Source organism: Sceloporus occidentalis, unplaced genomic scaffold (genome assembly GCF_023333645.1).
Source record: "Sceloporus occidentalis isolate IW3139 unplaced genomic scaffold, rSceOcc1.0.p SCAF_6, whole genome shotgun sequence".
Classification (NCBI taxonomy): Eukaryota; Metazoa; Chordata; class Lepidosauria; order Squamata; family Phrynosomatidae; genus Sceloporus; species Sceloporus occidentalis.
The window spans coordinates 89,480,607-89,504,613 of NW_028316986.1; the positions used below are offsets into that span (position 1 = coordinate 89,480,607).

Sequence of the window (24,007 nt, forward strand, 5' to 3'; positions counted from 1 at the left end):
ATGTACATAGTTCTTCATAAATTGGATGAAAAGAAAGTGAGATGATAAAAATGTGAATGTGGGAGAAAACGAATCCAACAGTTTCATACAGACAGGAATTTCTTGATTTGAATTCCTGTGTATTCAGTCATGTTTGTTGTGCTGATTTAGGGACTGTTATTTTGGGCTGGTTTTAGGCAGCACACAACTCCCTTGTTGCACAACTCCACCAGCTGCCAGTCTGTTACCAGGCACAACTTAACATGCTGGTTATGACTAATAAAGACCTGGATGGCTCAGGTCCAGGATATCTGAAGAATCGTATCTTCCCATATGAGCCTGTCCAAGCTCTATGATTTTGAAAGGAGGCACTTTTCTTGATCCAACCACCTGCATAAACACTTTTGGTGGGAACACAGGAGAGGGTCTTCTTCATGTCAGTACCTAGACTTTAGAGCTCCCTTCCTAGTAAGGCTAGGATGACTCTTTCTCTACTGTCCCTTCAGCAACAGGTGAAGACATTTTTATGCCAGTAACTTTTGGGGAACTGATTGTTGTCCAAGGACTTTATCACACGGAGATCTATGTGCTTCCATCCCGAAAATGGTTCAAGTGTTGGCATCCAGGAAAAGCAAGCAAATTTGCTAATGATTATCACACACAAAGCACAAAAGGTGAAAAGCACATTACTTATGCAAGAAACTGGATAGAAAGCGAATTTGGGTTTAAGACAGATGGGGATAAATCCTGTTGATAGCTTGGAAATAACATTTTTGTGCATGCTAAAAACTGTCATTTCCACAAGTGCATCCACATGCACGCTCCAGAGAGGGAAGGGAAATGGAGAGGAAAATCCTCTTTGTCCCAGAAGCTGTTTCAGAGGATGGAAGGCTGAGGTTTCCCTTTGCAAATTTCCATAAAACCACACACACACACACACGAGAGAAAGAAGAGATGGCTTCATAAACCTGCCTGATTTCAGCGAGGGCTGAAACTCCCAGATGCCCTCCTCTTCCAGGACATATTCTCCATTTCTCCCTTCTGTACAGGAGGAATTCTAAAACATCCTCTCTCTGCCTTCTCCCACCAGCTGTGGCCTTAGACTTAGGCTTCCCTTGGCTTAGAGGCTGCAGGAGGAGCAGACCAGTCCTGCAAGGGAAAGAGGTGTGTGCATCTCCCTTTAAGAACAAGGCTGCCTCCCTCTCACTGGCACAGCAAAGGAAACCTGAGAAATCTGGGAACAGGGAGACTCTACACATGGTTTTCAGATTGCTGCAATTGCACAAAGTAAGAGAATTCGTGAATGAACTAGAAATGAAAACACAGTATTTTTGCAAAAATGCCTATTCCCTGATTCACCTCACTTTCTGTTTGGTTTCTAGCCAGTTTGTGCGCAGCGTCATCTGAAAAGCAAATGCAAAATTGTCCCTAATGCCCTGGATGACTCTGCGTTGTGACCAGTTTAGCCTTCCAATTTTCCCCATGTGATAAAGTCCCAACAATGTATTACCTCACCCATGTCACACTTCAAAGTGGAGAAGGGAGGGGGAAATGGAGGAGAGGAGGTGAAAGGTGCTAGTAAAGCAAGGATAGGAGAATTGACAGAGAGGTAAAAGAAAAGCAAGAAAGTTAAAGTTTCTTTTTAAAAAAATAGAGAAACAAGGAAGAAAAAAATGGTAAACAATGTAGAGGTGAAGAAAAATGTGTCATGGGGGCTGGACAGATGGAGAGAAAGGGGCAGCGAGACACTGCCCTTTCTGCTCCAGACAGAGGCCGCATCAACTAAATGGTGAAGGTTCTGCGAGACTTAAAAAGAACCTCGGCAGGTTCTTTTTAGGATGTGCACAGGCCGCCATTGTAAACCTTCACACGCACCAATGATGTATGCATGGCACTGTTTGAACGCTGCACCATGCGTCATCATGGCGGCCCCTGCGTGGATGGGGTAAGCAATGATGGTGCCCGCGGCATGCAGTAGGTCTCGGGAGCGTGAGGACGGTCTGCTCTCCCGAGCCCTATAATCGCCCCCAGGCCGGCACATAGCGCCAATCTGTACCTAAGTATTTCAGGAGTTAACTGTGCAGCTTCATCAAATAAAAAACTGATGCATCTATGTAATTCTCTGATTTGATAAGAGTTGAGCAAGATGAATTTTACAAAGAAGAGGCATCAGTGAATGTAAATATTAACCCATGAGCAGGCTTTAAGGATGTGGTAACAGCTGCAAAGACATAAGTCAAGACTCCTAATTCTGAATTAGGACACTCTGGCTAAGAGCCTGTTTGAGTGCTGGGAGAGGGTAAATCTCTGCCAATGTACTAAGGCAAGGTTTCTACAGAGCTGACTGTGTAATGCAGCATGACGGAGCTCAAGTGTGTCTCCATGGTCAGTCAATAGCTGGGGAGGCTGGGGTCACCATGTCAGTGAAAATGTCTCTCCACTGAATATGATTGATGATGAGGGCTATTTCCTTGTTCCAGCTGCACAACTGCAGCTGGATGCTGGCCAGGAACTTCCTGCCCCTGACTGGCTTTAGGGGTGTGTTGTGACACATAAAGTGTCATAGTCCAAGAAGGTCTTTGGATTAACAGCAAGTATGCCAGAATATGTCACCAATAGGATTCCTGACTCTGTCTTTAAGCACTTATTCCCTTTACTTTGGAATGTGAACATTACCTATGAAGTTCTAGTTAAAATGGCATCAGAGAAATTTGTAAGCTAAATGATATACCCATTAGAACTACCATTCGATTGAATCAGTGGCTCTTGATTGCAAGAATTAATAATATACTTCTTCTGAAGGTCATGACCTAAAAGTGTGCTATACAAGTTCACTATCAGCAGTACATGTTTTCAATCATTCTAAACTGATGAACTTTCATCAATGCCAGATCAGTCTCTGGTGTAGAAACCTTACAAATGCTATCTCTGCATCAGAAATAAAAAATATTTCCTTTTGTCTACAGACAGTTTTAATTAACTGATTACAATCAATTATCCTTGCTTCCAGATACTGGATACAATTCCTAACATGACAAAGAAGAATGTCCTCAAAGGCTCTAATACTGTGTGGAACTAAATACACACGCAATTCTTTAGCTGGAAGACCACAATAAAGCTAAATAACGGAAGTTCATAAGAATTAGACAAAGTATCCATGCACTTCTTAGGCATTTGAAAGATATAGGCAAGAGATAAAATTTCTGGGCTTAAAACTTTACTTTCGAAAGTGTTTTGTTTCTAATTTTTTTACAATAAATATTTATAAATACTTATTTTAGTCAAGTTATGGAAACCATTAATTGTATTACTTGGTAAAGATTGTAATATATTATTATTATTATTATTATTATTATTAATAATAATAATAATAATAATAATAGGTTTTATTTATATACCGCCCAATCACTGGGAATCCGAGCGGTTTACAATAGAGGGGATAACAGACAGTTCCCTGCCCACAGGCTTACAATCTAAAAGACACAACACAAAAGGAGAAGGGAATGGTGAGGGGGGGAGGGAATCAGGTCCAGCATTCTTCTCTCCCTCTGAGGCCTGGACCAAGGCAGATGGACCGGAGGGAGGGCTCTTCTTCTTCAGGCTAGCCCTGATGGAACTGGGCCAGCCTACTCTCTCCCTCAGAGGCCGAAAGATGACAGTCAGGGAGGGAGGAGCCTCTTTCTTCAGGCTAGCCCCTGATGGAACTGGGCCAGCCTACTCTGTTTTTATTACTTCCTATTTTGATATTGTATATTTAGGTTTTATCATAAGTTGCTCTAATGACCTTTGGTCCAAAAAGCAAGGTAAGAATCTAGGCCTAAATCCAATTGCTAGTCACAACTAGAGAAATAACACTGAATCAACTGCTGAATGGCGAGTCAGCACTTGTGGCAATCCCCCTAATTCAATAATCTACAGTGTGCCCTTTCCTTACATGGGAGATCCATTCTGGACTCCTTGCATAAGGAAAAAAAATGCATATGCTGGAGCCCCATTGAAAATAATGGGGCTCATACACGCAGCGTGGCACGCCCCCTTACTTGTTCCAGGCATGCCGAGGCTTCTTCTGGCACAGGCTTCCAGCATATGGCATGCCCATGTATAAAGTGGGCGCACTGTACTTTAATTGGAACTAACAAAATTATTTAAACCCTATACGTCTACAGTATGCATTTTAGAAAAGTTACTTTTATGAAACAGGGTATGAATATTCCATTTCTCAAAGTGGTTGTATGCTTTCAAGTAGTTTCGAACTTATGGTGACCTTCAAGTGAACCTATCATGGGGGTTTCTTGGCAAGTTTCTTTAGAGGAGGTTTGCCATTGCCATCCACTTAGGCTGAAAGTGTGTTACTTGCCCAAGGCCATCCAGTGGGTTTCCATGGCAGAGCTGGGATTTAAAACTCTCCAGAATCATAGTACAATACTCAAACCACTACACTATGTTGGCTCAAGGATAAGAGCCTTAAACATTTGGTAGGCTCTCAACTCCAGGGTTCTTGAATGAAACAAATTACCATTTCAATTTGGTTTCAGGCCTGATCAGATTGCTTTGCATATCTAGGTGGATAACTTTCTCTAGGAACTGGACAGGGATAGTTTGACTCTGATGCTGGTACTCAACTTCTCATCAGCTTTTGATGTCATTTATCATAGTACGCTTCTGGGCCGCATTGCTGGGATGGGGTAACGTTTTGTCTTAAGACATGGGATTACAGTTTTGGGTGTAATGTTGGATTCAACGTTAAGCCAAGAGCCCAGGTTTCAGCAGTGCCGAGGTTTCCTGTTACATGGCTAAAACTGGTGTACCAACTCTACCCATTTATAAAGACACCTGATCTGGCTATGGTGAGACATACCATAGTTACATACTATTGGGATGAGGGGAATACAGTGTCTGTGTGGCTGTCTTTGTGAACAACATGGTACAAAAAATTGTAGCCAGATTGTTAAGTGGGGATTGGCTACAGGGACCATACAATTCCCTTCCTACAACAACTTCACTGGCTGCCAGATTGTTTCTGGGCACAATCTGAAGTGATTGTTATCACCTATAAAACTCTACTCAGTTTATGTCTAGGCTACCTAACAGATTCTTCTCCCAATATGTCCTGCTTGGGCCCTCAGACTCTCAAGAGAGGTTCGTCTCTCAGTCCCACCACCTCCACAGGCACAACTGGTAGGGGAGAAAAATACAACCTTCTCAGTAGCTTCCTCTAAACCCTGGAGAAAGAGAGTTTCCTAGGGAGGCCAGAATGGCCTTTCCTTGCTGTTTTCCTGTAGACAATTAAAGACCTTTTTTTAAAAAAAAAAATCCTACAAAAAAATTCCAATCATGATGTCCGTGTGGCATGGCACTGTTTGGGTGCTGCACCGCATGGACATCATCAGCGCGCGCCTGTATGGACAGGCGCACAAATGATGGAGCCCAGGCGCCAATAGTAGGGCTGGGCACATGTAGACACCCAACCCTATGTAACTCCACCCTATGTAACCAGTAAAGCACCGGTCTGTACTGGGCCTAAGTACACAAACTTTGTTTCATGGGCAAAATTGTTAAAAAATATTGTATAAAGAGGTGCACATACTACAGGCTATGTGTATAAGGTGTATATGAAACATAAATGAAGTTTGTGTTCAGTCTTGGGTCCCATCTCCAAGACAGCTCATTATGTATGTATGTGCAAATATAGGCATTCCAAACTCCAAAACACTTTATCATTAATCATTTAAATCTACTTTAATGACAGTCTTTTGTATGTTTTAACTCGATTGTGTTTATGTTAATCTGTAAACTGCCTTGAGTCCTGGTTTTGGGGTATAAATAAAATTACTAATAAGAATAACAACAATAATATAAATATAACCATACTCATCAATACTATCCTTTAGGAAAAGCCACCTTGCAGTATCTGCCCACATAATAATGTCTCTAATCACTCTTTTTTATTTAGACCAAACTACTCTTACCTGGTGCCGTCCACATACATTAAACTACAACTTTCATCATGCTTGTCGTAGTAATGAGTATCGCAATCTAACACATCTGAAGAAGGCTCAATTGTGGAAGGCTCTTTCAGATTGTGAATGAAGGCTAGGATGCCTTACGAGTCCTGCAAACTTGCTGTCTCACATCTTTTAAGAAAACATCTTGTGGATGCATCAAGTCTTTAGCAAAATTCTATAATGATGGCTTAAAAACAAACAAACTCTTTTTTCTAATTTTTCCTAATCAAGTTGTGACTTTGCAGACAGTTTATATTGCTTGATTACCATGGATTAAATGATATTGTCTTGCATTATCTGCTTGATGCACTAACTGTCTTCAAGATTCCCTGCATAGCAATTATATTATTGCAGGGTTTACCATCTGCCAGATTCTACAAGAGCTGCAATCTGGCATTTTCCTTCCATTGTGTAACATTTATATTATTCCAAACTGCATGTATTACAGAATATTATATTGAGTATCTGTAGGGTATTTTAGAATCACAAAACAATATGCAAGTAAAACTGTACAGCGTAACAGCTATTAAGGTAGAAGTCAGAAACCATTTGCGTGCAGATAAAGAGAATAAACATCGTTAAACTGAATAGGAGGGGAGATTGTAAAATGGCAGAAAAAGGGAGACATAGTATGGGCATCATATGCCCCTACACCTCTTGATGATATCCCAGAAACCACCCCCATAATTCTATTTAACTTGTTCAGGACAAGATAGATAGATAGATAGATAGATAGATAGATAGATAGATAGATAGATAGATCCTTTTAAAGAATCTGCCTATGCCATCGGGTTCCAACTGTGAGATGAGTATGTGTCTGTTAGGCAAACATCACTAACTTGTTTCAGTCAATGGCCTTAACCATCTGATTTTATACTTGCTTGCTGTGCCTGGTATGTTCAAGTAGGAGTTAATTCTTGATAGACATGCAGAGAAATGCTGCTAGAATGAATGCCATCGTGAGATAGATGAAGGCCAGTAGACCAGGTAAGTAAAGAGCTATCTGATGTACAATATTCTCTTCCTAGTTGGCAAGAATGTTTTCTGAGACAAACACACATTCCTTATAAGGAATTATTCTTATAAATCCTACCTATCTGACCAAAATTAAATGCATGGAATAACAACATTTTCTTGGCTATAAAATATGCAGAATTTATTATAGTAAGATACCATCTTCTCTTCCTCAACATTCATATTTTCCCCTCTCTCTAAATAGCTGTTTAAATGATTACACTTATGGGGTGGGTCTGACCATCTAAGCCTATGGCAATGAAGTTCTGTGCTACCTTAAATACTATCAAATTTTATTAGATACAAGCTGTAATACCCAGTGAAGCTTGGGAGAAATCATTAACTGGCATGAATGATCTTTAAGGATGAATGCCTCTCTCTTTACATATCCTCCCGTTACATATCAGAATCAGTATGGCTCTCCTGATTCACAATTAAATATACTACTCTGTATGAATCAAAAAATAATGTGCCTCCCAGGCACTTCCCAAGTGTATTTTGTGTCTCTCATACAGTCTAGAAATGAATTCAGACCATCTCAAATATTCCCCCTAAATTTTGTGAAAATTCATCCTCATAATGACTTGTTATACAGTAACAAACGGACAAAAAGACTGATAATATCATTCATACAGTTCAGGAAAGTTCTCAGAACGGCAATTTTTTTCAAGCTTAACTCATCCACATTTTTCCACAGTAGTAAACCGCTTAGACACTGCTTAGGTGATATGAAGTGATATATATAAATGAAGCTTGTTTCAAATCATCTCCCTTACCTGAAATTCCAAATGGGTGGCTGAGATAATGACACCTTTGCTTTCTGATGGTTCAGTGTAAACAAGCTTTGTTTCATACACAAAGCTATTAAAATATTGTATAAAATTAACTTTTGGCTATATCAGTAAGGTGTATATGAAACATAAATGCATTTCATGTTTAGATTTTAATCCCATCCCCTATATATCTCATTATATATATGCAAGTATTCCAAAATCCAGAACACTTTGGATTTTGGATAAGGAAGACTCAACATGTATGTCTCTAGATTGTATGTATGAAAAAATAATTGTGGCGACCCCCTGGATCTCCTCAAAGTGAATTCTGTTACAGTATGCAGCCCATATATTAAACAACACCATCTCAAACATTCCCGCCACAATTATCCATCCAACTGTTTCCACATGTTACAGTAACAAACAGATAGAGAGAAACTGATTTTTATTTATATAAATAAACTTTCATGGACTATAATGAAAGAGGTGTGCAGCATTTCATCTCCCTCTGTCTTTGCTACGCTGCTGTCTCCTCCAGTCTTTATCTCACTCAAACTGTTTAACAGCAAATGGCCTATTATTCAAGTTATTTCTGGTAAGTTTCACTTATGCAAAAGCTCTCATATTGACTGCAGGATACTGGTTAGCTGAGCAGCTATTATATCAAGAGCATCTGTCATGGCAGATGGCCAATATTTCCCCCCTCACAGATTAGTCTTTAAACAGCAAGAAGCCATATATTTTTAGTTAGTACTTGAAAAAGCAAATTTGCAGGACTAAAGCCCTTGTGTTTCCCAATTAGAAAACACTTTCTACAAGTATAACAAATGTACCTCTACTCTTAGGCCTAGTTCTCATTAATGGACAAAAGGTGATAAATCTATGTCTCGGATATACCACTCCAGATACAGGTGATATCTCTCTGAAAATGTGTATGTTCCTAAGCACAGAAATATTTAGCTAATTAAATTAATACAAGTGCCAACTATTTTTGTATTTTTAACATGCAGCATACAACTCTAGCAGCAGCTTTGTTTGTTTTTCAAAGCTGTGAGTGAGCAGAGTGTGGCCCTAGATTTGCAGCTCACAATCTTTCCTCCTTGACTGTCCATTTTTTGTCAAAAAAAGCTTCTAAAAGTAGATGTTCACTTTTGAAATAAATCACACACACACACACACACACACACACACACACTCTGCTACTGTTAACATGAAAGAAGAAACTTTTGTAAAAACTCAGAAGTGGACTTTTGGCCACTTCTCATATTCTTTTGTTCATTTCTTTGCATTTTGGGCACTTTCCAAAGTTTCCAGAGGCATGCTAGGGAAAATAAACTATCCTCCATACTGCTAAATTTGCCTACTCACTATTCAAAAGTAAGTACAGTGGACCTGAGCCACTTAGGGCTTTAAACATGGCGCCCAACTGTGACCAAATCCAGACTAGGTCCTCCATGCCTGTAATCTGCATGGGAGCAGGGGTACATACACTTCAACTGGATTTCTCCCCTCTCTCTATGCAAACTAAAAACAGGGATTGAGTTGTCTAGGTAGGATGCAGAGTGGAGAACAGTAAGTTAAAGTTCCTTTATACCTTACACTAGACTAGACCCAGATCAGTCCCCTACTTTTAAGGAAGAAAAGAACAAACTATGTAGTAAAAGTAAGTTGTGTACTGTTAACTCTGGAAAGCATGTTTATCAGCTCAGTTGTTATTTGCGAAATATTGTGGAAAAGGCATGAGATACTTTGAGATGGAGAAATAGCCTGAAGCAAAGAGATCAAGATGGCCAAGTGCTGAAGAAAATAGGACTCTTGCACCTTCAACAGTTGTAATAATAAATAATATAAAACTTTAATTTATATCCCGCTTTTTGTTTCCACAATCAAAGCGGCGTACAACCTTTAAAAAAATACAATATATACAATTCCCCCTCCCCTTAAAAAAGGATTAAACAATTCCATCCATTAAAATTACAGATAAAAATCTAAAAACAATACTACAATAATAAAATAACGGTGGACAGAGTCTTCATTCGTATATGTCTGTGGGGGGAGCATTACATGGCCAGGATCTATTCCGGGAAGGCCTGCCGGAAGATATCTGTCTTGACAGCTTTCTTGAAGCTCTCAAGGTTGGCAATTTGACGGATCTCATCCGGCAGGCCATTCCATAAAGTGGGAGCGATCGCAGAAAAAGTCCTCTGGGAGGTCGCCGTCAATTTGGTCTTTGTGGACTGCAACAAATTCCTCCCAGAAGATCTGAGGGTACGGGGCGGATTATACGGAAGGAGGCGATCCCTTAAGTAGGTTGGGCCCAAGCCATGGAGGGCTTTAAAGGTAATGACCAACACCTTGTACTGTGCCCGGAAACGAATAGGCAGCCAGTGGAGTGATTTCAATATAGGTGTAATATGGTCACTCCTAGTTGTTCCTGTAATCAATCTGGCTGACATATTCTGCACCAGTTGAAGTTTCCAGACTAGGCACAAGTGTAGCCCCATGTAGAGCGCACTGCAAAAATCAAGTCTTGAGGTTACCAGTGCATGTACTACCGTTTCGAGGTCCCCCCGTTCCAGGAAAGGGCACAGCTGACGTATCAGCCGGAGCTGATAACGGGCACTCTTAACTGTTGCATTCACCTGATTTCTCATCTGAAGTGACGAGTCAAGAAGTACCCCTAAGCTGCGAACACAGTCCTTTGAGGGGAGCGTGAACCCCTCTAGGACTGGAGGTTGCGGCCCAATACCTGGTTTGGGGGGCCCCTACCGTAAGTACTTCCGTTTTGTCTGGATTCAGCTTGAGCTTGTGAAGAGGGGAAAGTTTCTGTTGGCGTGGCAAGATATAACTTCTGAAATTCTCTCCTCTGCACACCTATAGAATATACCAGTGCTTCTTTTTAAACTGGGCACTCTGAAAGAAATGCAAGTTCCAACTTATAAAACCAACCCTACACGCTTAAGATCCAGGCAGTCTGAAGGACTGCATGCTCTCTTATGAGTATGCCTTGGTTCCAAGGTCTTCAAGGGAGTTGCATCCTAACAGCTCCATCCACATGTATAATGGGGCCATGAGCAAGGGCTCCTTTTAGGCTCTGAAAATCCCTAGGCTAGCCTCCTCTTGACCTTACAGTGGCAGGCAAAGACTTCTATTTGAATAGGAACTAGTTTTTTTTTAATGCTTTTAATATGTGTGTTGGATTTGGGATGATATTTTTTAGCATGTACGGAGCCAGTTTTCTGTGCTGGCATCCTTCTGAGAGCTGTGCAGACTTCCAAAAATGCCAAGAAATGAACAAAACAAACCCAGAAGTGGTCAGTAGTCCACTTCTGGTTTTGAATAATTGGGGTTTAACAATTGGGGAAGTGATTGTGACCTATTTAAAAGATGAATATCTGCTTCTGGTAGTATCTGAGTGACAGAATTCACCACTTTAAATCTTTTTAAAAAATATTTTGATGTATGAATTCAATTTTATGTTATACCTAGTTTAATTACATTTTAGCAATTATCTTTTGTATGTTTTCATGTATATTGCATTTGCTTTAATTTTGTAAGCCACTATCAGTCACAGAAAAAGGGATACAAAGTAAGTAAATATTCTGTGCCAAAAAGGTGCCAACAAGTTCATTGGTTTAGAACTACTGTGGCTGGGTTTTGTATCAATTTAAGTTAACCATATTGATCTGGAAGCAGCCAGCAGGGTCATTGGCATAGTTCCTGGGTGAAGTATAAGTGCCAGGTGCACTGATTCAGCATGCCTATCACAAAACTCACCCCTCAGAAGCACCTTTTATAAACAATATCCAAAAGAGTAGATTCATTCATATTGTTCATACTCTTCTGTACATAAGGCTATTGAGTCCCAGTATTTGCATTTGTATATACCCTTTACAGTTTCATTATTTGTACATGACATATGCTCTACAGACTTTCAAATAAAAGGGCATAAAGATACCTAGATCTAGAAAACCATCTGTTAAGCCAAAAGGTATCAAGCTGATTAAAGGGAGTTAAGGATGAATCTGAGATAGCTGCATTTGCTCTGCCATTCTGCCACTAATGTAACCAGATGGCAAGCAAAATTTCTAGTTTCTTCTACAACCCAAGTAGATCTTTTCACAGATAGAGTGTTATTTCCCAGGGACAAAACCAAGATCTCTCTCAAAGCCTTGTAACAGAATCAAATTATCTTCCACAATTGCTGGACAAAACACCATTCCCAGAAAATGCTGTTTCCATGGCCTGGGAGCAAAAATTGGTATATGCATCATAAAATACAAGAGAGGATGATATTATGCAGTAAAAAATAATTACTGTACCTCGCAGTAAAATCATAGGAACAGGAAGCCAATATAGTGGCATGGAATGGCGAAAACTGCAAAGAAATTAAAAAAAAATATTACCAGCACAAAATGTATGGTGGTACATTTATTAAGAATGGAATTTCATTAAGTCGTCTTAGAATGGATCCAAAAGAAAATATTATACTATGTAAAGATTCCATTTTCTATTTTATCATAGCAGCACCTAGCAGTTCTGCTGTAACTTTTTATTTCAGTTCCTTGCATGACATGGGTATTACATTTTTCTTTGGCTTACAGACAGAACATGAATTTCAACCTATGAAGATATCCATATCTTAAAATAACCTGTTGAAGTATTAAAACTCTGACTCAATTCAACAGCAGCAATACCTCTTCTGAATCTGTAGCATTTCACAAAACATTTAAGAGAAAGAGAAAGAGATGCCATACTGGTTCCACTAAGGCCATACTTCCTCCTAAAACTCTTTTAATTTAATTACAATTATTAAGCTTCAAGCCTGATGATTACCCAGCTTCAAGCCTGGAAACTGGCAAGAGCACAAACATTTCTCAAAATGTCACCCATATCAGAAAACTGATATATCATTATAGTCCTTGGCATACACTGTAGTGATGAACAAAGGCTACGTCAAAGATGGGAACCATGTGCCAAACTTTCGCAGCCTCATTTCTGACACCAGCAAAATTATATCTCAACTCATTTCCAAGCACCTCAGTAGTGAAAAACAACTCTCCCCTAAAAAAAAAAAAAGGTTATAGTCCTGGATATCCCCTTTCAAACATTTGAACTTCCATCTGATACATGACATTAGTCTCATTTTTCCAATTGTGAGTCCCAACTAAACTACAGAGCATGAACCAATTATTGAGTGGCAAGCCAATACTTATGTAAATCTCACTGACTCAATGGGTCTAGTTCTGCCATTGGATTTAGTTTTAAAATGACAGCAAACTAGCTAGTGCTTTTTTAAAATGGGCACCTTTAAGACACATTTTTGCAAAGATGTCTATCAACGTTTTTTGCACAGCCCACCTGATGCCAACATTGTTCCCTTTTAGGTTTCAGAAACTAGGTGGAAAAGCTTTTGGAAATCAGTCCCATCCAATTCCATATGGCTTAGTTTGGAGTAAATACATATAAAGGTTTAACACATATAATATATTATATAATATATGAATAATATATGTACATATACACACGTACCTTTAATATGGTTTCATCTGCTAGTTCTCTTTATCATGCACTTCATTATTTCTCAGTATTTTAATTTTATGAACCTTCTATTGAAAGCCCATATATGAATTATCTTATATATGGGGATGGACTATATAAAATATTTAAATAAAATAAATTGAATTTTTAGATAAATTCCTCATGCCATTCACAAGCTACTTGTGAGATGTCTCTCTGTGTAAAAGGGGGGGGGGGGGAGAGGTCTTTTTCAAAAGTTGTATGTTGTGTTGGGAAATGAGCCCACTGACTGCTGAAAACACAAGTCCAAAGCTCTCTTGAGGAGGCAGAACAAGTCAAGCTATTGAAAAATTTCCAGAATGCTGCACAGTCTTCACAGAGAGTAATGCCCACATTTTCACAATGGTTTCATAATGTCACTTCTGTAAACTTTCATTTACTCATTATGTAGGCTGTGTGTATTATTCCTAGTGCTATAAAAATGTACAAATCTAACATGAAGAAAAATATTTACACTTACTTTTACTCTCCTTATGGCATATGTATGTCCCAAGAGGTTGAAGACTGGCTGTCGGATGTTTCTCAAATCCCAACCTTTCAAACTGCAGTCAACAGCACCCGTTACAAGCAAGTTCTGGTAATGTAATAAAATGTACAAGAATATTTCAAGTACAGTAGATAAGAGAAGTACTGCTACTACTTTGGAATTATAGAACAGAGACGTGATTCAAAGAATAAAATAAACAACCAGGTTTTAAGTACAATATATCTAGAGCAAAAGCTTATGCTGATTAGGTCACATTAATATGCATATTCCACTTCCCTTTTCTTTATCCAATCTGCCTCTGTCTTCCCATAATATTAATTTTGCACATGTAAATCTATTAGCTGCTTTTTACGTAATGCTAAAATATGGTTCATCATTACAAGAATGCAGTGTACTGAGTGACCCCTAGATTCTCATGTTTTTCAGGTGTGGGCACAAGTTAAGACTTCAACAGTTTTGGCTTTCATTTTTCATTAATCTCAATTTGGTGTGTCACGTGAATCCAACAAACTGTGGCTGAGTCTGTACTATAGATTGTTGGGGGGGGGGGGGAAGCTACTTTTGACCCATGGAATCTGAAACTGACCTATCTGCATAAACCACATGTGCAATTAACCAAAATTTAGGGTTTAGACAACACATTTCTGCAGACCTGGGATTAACAGAAAACAGAAACACAGGGCCAAAACAGATGACTTGGAAGGAGCGGTCTTTGGCTGCTCCAGCCCTGATTGAGCTGGGACTGTGGCAACTGCATGGCCTGCTCCTGAAGCTGGCCGCCACTGCAGTCCCAAGCCAGCAGCCAGCAAAAGCAAATTAAATGCACTCTTAAAAGGCTTGGAGCGGCCTTGGCACAGCTTCCAACTGCTTTGGGGGCATGCGGCCGGATGCCACTTTACTTGGCCCATCTAATCTTCTCACTGGTGAGCCACATATGGAGATGAGGTACAGCACACAAACACAAACATCATTACAGTTCCGTTTCAATCTCTCCTTATACTCCGTTCATGGAAACTCTCTCTCTCTCTCTCTCTCTCTCTCTCTATATATATATATATATATATATATATATATTGTGGGGTTTTTGGGCTATGTGGCCATGTTCTAGCATGGCCACATACCCCCCAAAAAACCCCAAAAAACTATGGATGCCGGCCATGAAAGCCTTCGACTGTATCTATACTGCACCCAAATGATAAACGGAGAAACAGCATTACTGACAAGCTTGTTTTAGGTCCCAAAAGGATGCAGTTAATTACTAAAAAAAATAAACATGTATTAATCTTTTAATCACTTTAACAACAGTATGTTGTATTAGGCTTATAAAGTAAGATGAGAACCACCCTTAACTGCTAATATTGTCGAATAGGAAGAGTGAAGAATGAGGTAAGCTCACAGACACACAGGTGACAGCCTTCCTTATAAATAACATTAGAATACAGCTATAAGCCTATACATAATAATGTTAACTGGATGCATTGACAATGTCATTCAACTAATGTTGGCAAATATAAACTTGAACGTCTAGAATCCAAATAAACACACTTCTCTTTATCCACTGAAAAGACAATAACAATGGTACCTAAATCTCTTAAACAAGTAACAAATGAAAATAATTGAAAAAAATAAAGTTAAGGCATTTTGTAAAGAACATGAAAATAGTTTAAACGTCTTAAGGAATAATAAAGGAAAATAATTCAACTAAGAGCTGGAACAGACTATCCATAAATGCTGGCTTCTAGGAGGCTTGGGGTGCAGGGTTTAGACACTGCACGCCCCCAAGACACCTGGAAGCTGCTCAGCCAGCCACATGGGGTGGTTTCAAGACGCTCCAGGGGTGCGGTGTTTAGACAACACATGCCGCCAGAGTGCCTGGAAGTTGTTCCAAGGCTGCCAAACCTGGCCCAGATAGTAGTAGAACTTTTCCGTTCCTATTTGGGCCAGCGGTGGAGGGCGCCTTCTGCACTGTGGTGTGTGTTTGTCACGGTCCTGAGGCGGCTTTGGTGGGGGAGGCTTCAAGCCACCCCTTCTTGCTTGTCTCTTCTGCCCCCAAAGGGTGTGGCATACCACTCCTCCTTAAATATGCCTAAAACCCATTTTGGCAGATCAAGGCCTGGATTATTACAGGCACATATTTTTATTTAGTCACAAAACACCACTACTTTTTATAGGACCGTTTTTCTAGTGTTTAATTGTTGTAAACTGCTTTAGGTCCCAATTTGGGGAAATGGTGGGATAGAAATAATAATAATAATAATAATGACGATTAATATTGAAAAATATACTGTTTCTGTTCACTGTACCTGATCATACTTGCACCAGTCACAACTTAAAATCTCAGCCTGGTGAGCAGGAATTATCACTGGGAGTCTTGGTGACTTTGCATCCCAGATTCTTAAAGTCTGATCACCTGAAACAGAGGCATGGATTAACTCAAGCTTTACAGAAATCCTTTCTGCTTGTTTTATACAGAGAAAATACATATTCTTCATGTGGTTATACTGGAAAAGCTGACAGGTTCACACCTGGGAAATCTCGAAATTCAATCAATATATACAAAATAAAATGTAAAAAAATCATAGGAAAACTACAAGAACTATTAAATGAAATTCTTAGTTTAAAAATTCACATGCAGAGATTCAGTTCCCTTTCTCCTTGTTTTTTCTCTTCCACCTTTTATGCTGTTTTACCTATATACATATGTGTATGTGTGGAATTGTGTGTCTCTGTGTGTAAGGGCTATTTGATTTAGTGAATACTAACTACCTGCCTAACATGTTTAAATTCTTCTGTATAGAATTTTGGAAATAAATTGGGAATAAATAAATTCAGAATAGCCTCTAAAAGCATGTCTACCGTTATCTTGAATTAACCCTAAAATGATTTCCAATAATTAGTAAGATTCCACAAAATAAATAAGATAACAGCACATAATTCAATTTCAAATAGAATTTAATAATCAGCAACTCAGAGATTGGTCTGAAAACAAAACTGGGCTACTCAAATGGCCTTACAATGTGTGTATTATTTCTTTATCTATCACAATTTAATATTCACCAGTCTGATCTAGACCCCATTTCAGCTACTGGCCAACATTGCACTGCAGGTTGCAACATCAGTTTTTTGTTTGTTTGTTTGTTTTTGCTGCTTTCCCAAACACAGTCCTCCTTCCCACCCCAAAATCAACTCAAAATGTTTCCCACCCCTCCAGAGTCATTTAGGGGGTCACAGAGAGTTGGGTTGGATTAAGGGGGGGAATCTCCCCCCCCCTTTCATTTCTGCTTGGTAACCTTATTCCTCAGCAGAGGTCCACCACTCAAAGCTGCTCATTATGCACACAGACACATGATGAGCACAAACACACAAGGCACATATGAAAGAATAGAAACCTAACTTTCAATTACTGATAGGCTTTCCTGTTAGAACTTGGTGAACAATACCAGGCCAATACCTATTCTGTCAACATTTTCCTCAACAGGCTGGTGATCTGATTTTCATGCTGAACTTTGTAGAACTGAGCTCATTCTGTTTAGGCTCAATTACAACTTTTAGCCCAGTGGTTCCCAAACTTTGGTCCTCCAGATGTTTTTGACTTCAACTCCCAGAAGCCCCAGACAGCTTGACCAACTGTCAGGAATTCTGGGAGCTAAAGTGAAAAACATCTGGAAGACCAAAGTGTGGGAATCACTGCTAAGACTCTCGCTTGTGTCTCTTCAAAACTGATTTGTATTTTCTGATACTTGCACCTGAAACCAGCGATGTAATGGCAGGATTCTCCAGATTTGTATCCATTGTATTTTGAACTAGTTTGATTCTAAAGCCTGGATTCTTTTGGACTGGTACCAATCGTTGTTTTTTTTTTGGATCTTAATTTATGCTTGCTTAGCACCAAAAAGTGAGACTCGTGACAGAGCTCATACCTGAGTTACAGAAATCAAGCATGACTTTAAAAAGATTAAATAATAAGGAAAAAAGGGGGGGGGGTTAAAAAGATAATTAAACTGGCAGCAGAATAGTTAGAAAAAGTGAGGCACAGAAAAGATATTGTAGATGAGGGTGCAGAAAGGTTCACAGAAGTAAGACTGGCAGATGGAAGTGGGAGGCTGTTTCAAGCATAGGGACTAGCTCAGCAAGAGCCTGGAAGAGATGAGATGGAAATTGAAAGGAGGCTGCAATCAGTGGTGAGCATATCTGGACTGATAAAATGGGAAACAAAGTAAGAAAACAGAGAGTTAATAAAACAAATCAAAACAAGTGACATACACACACACACATACATATTTAAATATATTTATTTTCTCCTAGCAAGATGATCTTTTGAAGTCTATCAATAGTACTAACCTTAACATCATGCATAATTCTATATTTAATTGATGAATAACAGAGTTTTAAGGCAATCTTCACAATGCCCAACAACTGACAATCTGTCTTCACTTTTCAACAAATTATCTCCCCTTCCACTCTGTCCCCCTCCACACAGCATAGTGGGGAAGTGAAGGAGGAAAATGATATTATTAGATATATCTGGCCCAAAAACATACCTCAGCCAAACCTACCCTGCTAGATTGAACTAAAAATCCACAATCCACAGCTAATCATGGCACAGTAGATTGAGGCAAGCCTAGCAACATTTACATGATTTTTTTGGGGCCAGGAGGCAATTTGAGCCAAGTTCTTCATCCCTTACCAAAATAGTAAGGACTGTTGCACAAACGCAGTCTCTCTCTCCTGGATGTTTCAGATCCTGTATTTTAGGATTCAAGCATGTGCTTGGTGCCAATCTGGGGGAAGTCACTCCTTTTTCCAGGATTTCTACTTCTACATTTTCCAACCAAGAATACTGTTCTTTCAGTCCAATACTGTAGTTTATCCTGGCTGACAGGAAGTGTGTATAGGTTTAGGAAGAATATAGCAATGACTCACATTATTGTCTGTGTTCAGGCATAAGCAGTGATTGTTTTTGAATGCTTTCAAGTAATTTCTGCCTTACGAAGACCCTAAGGCAGTGATGGTGAACCTTTTACAGACCGAGTGCCCTAACTGCAACCCAGACCCCACTTATTTATTGCAAAGTGCCACGTCCCTCTGGCTTTCTAGTAAGAAACTCTGGCAAACTCTGGGCTAGGGCGACAGCATGTGTGCCCACAGAGAGGGCTCTGAGTGCCACCTCTGGCACGTGTGCCATAGGTTCGCCATAACTGCCCTAAGGGGAACCTGTCATAGGGTTTTCTGGGGCTGAGTATGTGTAACGTGCCTAAGGTCACCTAGTGGGTTTCTATGGCAGAGCAGGGAATTGAATCCTGATCTCCAGAGTCGTAGTTCACTACACAAACCACTACACCATGATGGCTTTAACACCACCCTTACCAATGCTTAAGAAATCAAATAAATTAAGGGGATCACAGGAAACCCTGTTTTTTTAATTAAGATGCAAGGATTGCACAACTGGAGAGTGAAACAGATGGGCAAAATAAAGCGGCTTCCAGACGCTTTGAAGGCAGACTGTTTATATGAAGCAGTCTCCAAAGTGGGTGGAAACCAAAACGAAGCCACACTCTGGAGCTAAAAACCAAAGCAAAAAGAAGCTGGGATACTCCAACTTAACTCAGAAAATGAACATCTTCAAGCCTGCATATAAACAGCCTGGTGCCAGTGCAGGGCTGCAGCAAAGCAAAGAAATGAAAGTGCTAATTAGTTGCTTACTTGCTAACTACTTGCTAATTAGCTTACTTGCTGTTCACCGCTATGATCTTTGGAATAGCGGTATATAAATAAAACAAATTATTATTATTGTTGTTATTATTATTATTAAGTTCAGCAACTCCAATGAGTGTAGTTACAACATATACAAACCAGACAGTCTAACGGGGGGGGGGGGGGGGGGGGAGGGAGTGAAGGGAGCATATATGGGGGGTCTTCCATGATTGTGCTTTGCCAATGTATCACTCACACACCAATTCACCGGCAGACCATTGCATGTGAGAATGTGTGGCCAATCAAAGGCGTGGCCATGCAATAGGATGACATCTGGGCAGATGTGGGATATACTTGGAGGTAGGAGGCAGTGTGTTTGTGTGACAGTGGGTATGCATGGTGGGGAGGCAACAAAATTATCCTTGATGCTGTGCTATGCAGTTTGCCCATGGGTACATGGTCTACCTTGGGAATGGGTGGCACAGCGGGGGTTTGACCTGATTTTGGAAAAAGCAGGATTGAGCCGCTTTTTCCTGCCCATATACTCCAGCCCTAATTTAGAGGCCCCAAGGGAGTGTATGTTTCTCAGACAGTGCTCTCTACCCCATTTACCCACCATTCTGGCTAACTGGCAAACTGAAGACAGTTTTATAACTGTGTGTACAATGGCACAGTAAAGTCAAATTAGTTCCTAGGACATGCCTCAGTACTACCATGTTCATTTCTTCTGTTCCTCTCCAAACTATAGGATGTAAGGCTTTACATTCATTAGCTCATTTCCAGAATGAAAATTTGAGCCAGCTAGCTATTTTGATGCATAAATAGAAAACCAACAGATACACAATGGACCAATTTTCCCCACTCTCCAGTTCTTGTTAACCCTATTTTGTTCTGAGGCTATCTCAGCTATGCAACAGATAGCAAGTTTCAGTCATTACTTTGATGTTCTTTATTTACTGGATTAGAACAGCGAACAGAAAACTAAAACCAGTAACTGTACAGCATTACATGCACATTTGAAGGTCCTATTCTAGAACCATGTTATCTGTCTCAAATGCATGTAATTCCCACAATTATATTTTGTTCAAATATATACCATACAAAATAGGGGACATGTACCCTACTATATCCATGTAGATATGTCAAAAACAGTGCCTACATCAAGTCTTCCAGGACAGTGTTCTTAAGATTTAAGACTGTCTCTAATTCATATTACAGGTGTATTTAATGTGATGGTACACTGTTCCTACAGTAAACATTGCTGCCTCATAAACAGGCCTTTAGTCTCAAACTACTGCTTGTCTTCATGACACTAAGTGGGTTTTTAAATTTGAGAGGTTGGAAGCTTCAGGGCTCAATGAACAAGAGAAGCATACATTTTTCTGGCCAAAGCAATTACCTGGAGTATAATTCCAGTTTTTACTCAAGGCTCTATATTTCTCCTAAATAGTAAGCAGACTTCTAGCAGCAAAGACACAAGGATTCAATTATTTTATGTCTCTTATTCTTACCCCATGTATATTAACTTCTCTAATCATAGCTGAATCTGAGGATTACAGAGGTCCACTAAATCAGACCTCAAGAGTTAGTACCAATATTGGGGGATTCTGGGAACTGCAATGCAAAACGTTTTTAGGTAAAAGGTAAAGGTAGTCCCTTGACATGAATGTCTACTCATAATTGACTGTAGGGGGCAGTGCTTTTCTCTGTCACTAAGCCAAAGAGCCTGAGCTGTCTGATGACTACATGTTGCTAGCTAGCATCATGCAACAAATGCTGTTACTTCCCCACCAAAGTGGTACTTATGTATCTACTTGCATTTGCAGGCTTTCGAACTGCTAGGTTGGTAGAAACTGGGAACAGTGACAGGAGCTTACCCCAACATGTGGCACTCAGGCTTTGAACTGCTCCCTATCTTAAATATATATTTTTATTTTATTGTAATCATTTTAATTTTGAAAGTTTTAATGGAAAATTGTCACAGGAAATACAAATTTTGTACTCCATTTTAATTTATTTTATTTTATAATATTCGACTGTGACATTTCTATTGTTTTGGCTTCGCCCCAAATGGGGCACCAAATTGGGTACTAACAAAATCACTGTCACTTTGAAGCCCATTGCTGTACTTATGCACTGTGTCTTGTAATCTTTTTAAAATTTGCTGGTCATCAAAATTTGTCTGTCTACACCATGGTGCCCCTTAGTCAGCATGTTGCCCCCAGACATCACTGTAAAAGTACAAGGGATGCGGAGATGCCACTTTAGAATGGACATAGTAAAGCTGGCATCCCTAAAATATTGCCGTTGCTTCATTGCTAATTGTACAAAGGATGTTAGCATATTTTATTTTCATGTAATCATGAAATTTACAAAATCACAGGAGAGCGTTTTTATATTATTTTACTTTATTCTATTTTATTGTGTGTCACTTGAAATTTATTGTTGCACTTATGCATTATGCTCTGAACTTTTAAAAATCTTGCTGGTCATTGATAGAATAAAATATATGTATGTATAGCTTTGAACTGCCAATCTTGCAACCATCAGCATTGGCATTTTAACCACTAAGCCACGCATCCCTTATAATATGAGACAATGGCTGTCTTGCAAATTTTTACACACTGTGAAATATCAAGTGATCATCAGAATGGGAAATACAACTTTGTAACTCATTGGATTGCAGTGAGTATAAAGAAAGCTTCATGTTGCTTTTGTGTCACTTACAAAGTCTAGCAAAAGCTTCTTGGGCTAAATTTTATAGAGCAATTATCCTCTTATAGCCTCTTTTATTAAGAAAACCATAAAATATCTGTAATGCCTTTTAGTCAGTACTAATATCCAAGGATGCTACATCCTGGCTCACATGGAAAATGGAAGAGCCAATCCTAAATGAACATACCAGTGCATCTGCCTGCAACTCATTATTACTAAAACCTGCAATGTTGGCATTGTGCCACATTTTGTGATGTGCTGGCAAAGCAGCTGGTGTGCCCCAAATTAAGCCTGTTTTGTTGGCACTGCAAGTCTCACATAGAGGCCATTAGCTATATTAAAATCTGCATTCCTTCTTGGCCATGGGAGTTCACTTATATAAAAAGAGAAGACAATTTTTATACATCTTTAATTCTTAATGCTCAAATCTGGCATTTTCAACATTTCCCATTTTCAGAGGTTGGTATTTTTGTCCTAAAATAAACATGAGCATTCAGGGCAATCCAAAACTGACACACAGATAGCACCTCAGAACCATTCCCTGAGAAGTTCAAGGAAAGCGGTGCTGACATTTTTCTAACTATTTTTTTTAGTTCCCAGGATGTTTGCAAGACGGCCAGTGTCTCATATTATCTGCAGCTCCAGATTCCTCAAGTGTAAATTATTTTCCCATAATGCATTGTGGCCATTAACATTGCTGTCAAACTCTTAAACATAAAATGTTAAGTGCTGAATGTGAAAAATGAATTTAATTTATTCAAAAGCTAAATAGCCTGCAATTCCTTTCTTTCTGAGCTGATACCCCAATGAACTGAGTCAAAAGGAGTGGGGGCAAGGGAGGAGGTTCACTGCAGTTGTGGGTAAACTTTACAAAAATCACTGTTGAAAAAGAAACCAAGGTTAATAATGCTGGGTAAAAATATTGGTTTGACTACATTCTTACAAAGATGCAAGACCACATTTTCTTTTCATAATGCTTGAAAATGTTGGAATAAATCTAGTTTGTATTTACCCTAATAAATAATAGTATTAATCCAATTAAAGAGCTATGTGAATGCAACAATAAAACCAAAGTCTTAGAAGTTAAGGTAATAACTGGCTGTTACATTATGATTCATAGACCTTTGCCACCACAGGAAAAAAAAAACCTTTGTTTCCCTGTATATGTGTCAAGAGTGTTTCTTACAAGTAAGGATCTGATTTGTAAGTAACTTCTTGTTAGTAAATTTAAGATACAATAAACATTTTAAAACTATACAGAATGCTTTCACAAGGAATCATAAGACCCAAGCACAAGCTTTAGCTCTGCATAATGATGAGTCAAGAATCCTTTAGCAGTGCTGATCTTATTTTGTTGCCCATGAATACTGGGTTCATTGACAACAGAGTTTATCAGACAAGGGAAATTGGAAGTATAATCCAATGGCAATCTGAATGCAATCATGTGGTTTAAGGTTATTGCGTGATAAACTACCACACACAATTGCGGGCAATGGCAAGCGAATTCATGTGAATGAGTTCTGGCCCCACTTTTTTTTCATTTGATATTAAGAGAAATTCCTCCTGTGTGATAAACTCCAATGTCTCTGAGAACTTTTGAGGAAGTACAACTCCCCAAAGCCCTTAGCCAGCTTGGTTGGTGGTTATGTTGACTGTGAGGCTCCAGAAATTGTAGTCCAAAAATAGCTTTTCCAAGCTTTGGACTACTTCATCTGTTGCTCAGTTTTGTTGTCCAAGTAGAGAAAGGAAGGGGAGAGAGA

The 24,007-nt window shown here is 39.3% G+C and overlaps 1 protein-coding gene across 1 annotated transcript in view; it reads right to left on the bottom strand.

Moving 5' to 3' along the window:
* The window catches only part of PEX7 (peroxisomal biogenesis factor 7), a 70,094-nt gene that overhangs the window by 25,463 nt on the left and 20,624 nt on the right, over positions 1-24,007 (bottom strand). Inside the window, exons 6-8 of the mRNA XM_089530297.1 lie at positions 16,142-16,248; positions 13,812-13,925; positions 12,094-12,149 (exon numbers count right to left, since the gene is read on the bottom strand). Coding sequence (XP_089386423.1) covers positions 12,094-12,149; positions 13,812-13,925; positions 16,142-16,248 — 277 coding nt within the window. The remainder of the gene's footprint in view (positions 1-12,093; positions 12,150-13,811; positions 13,926-16,141; positions 16,249-24,007) is intronic.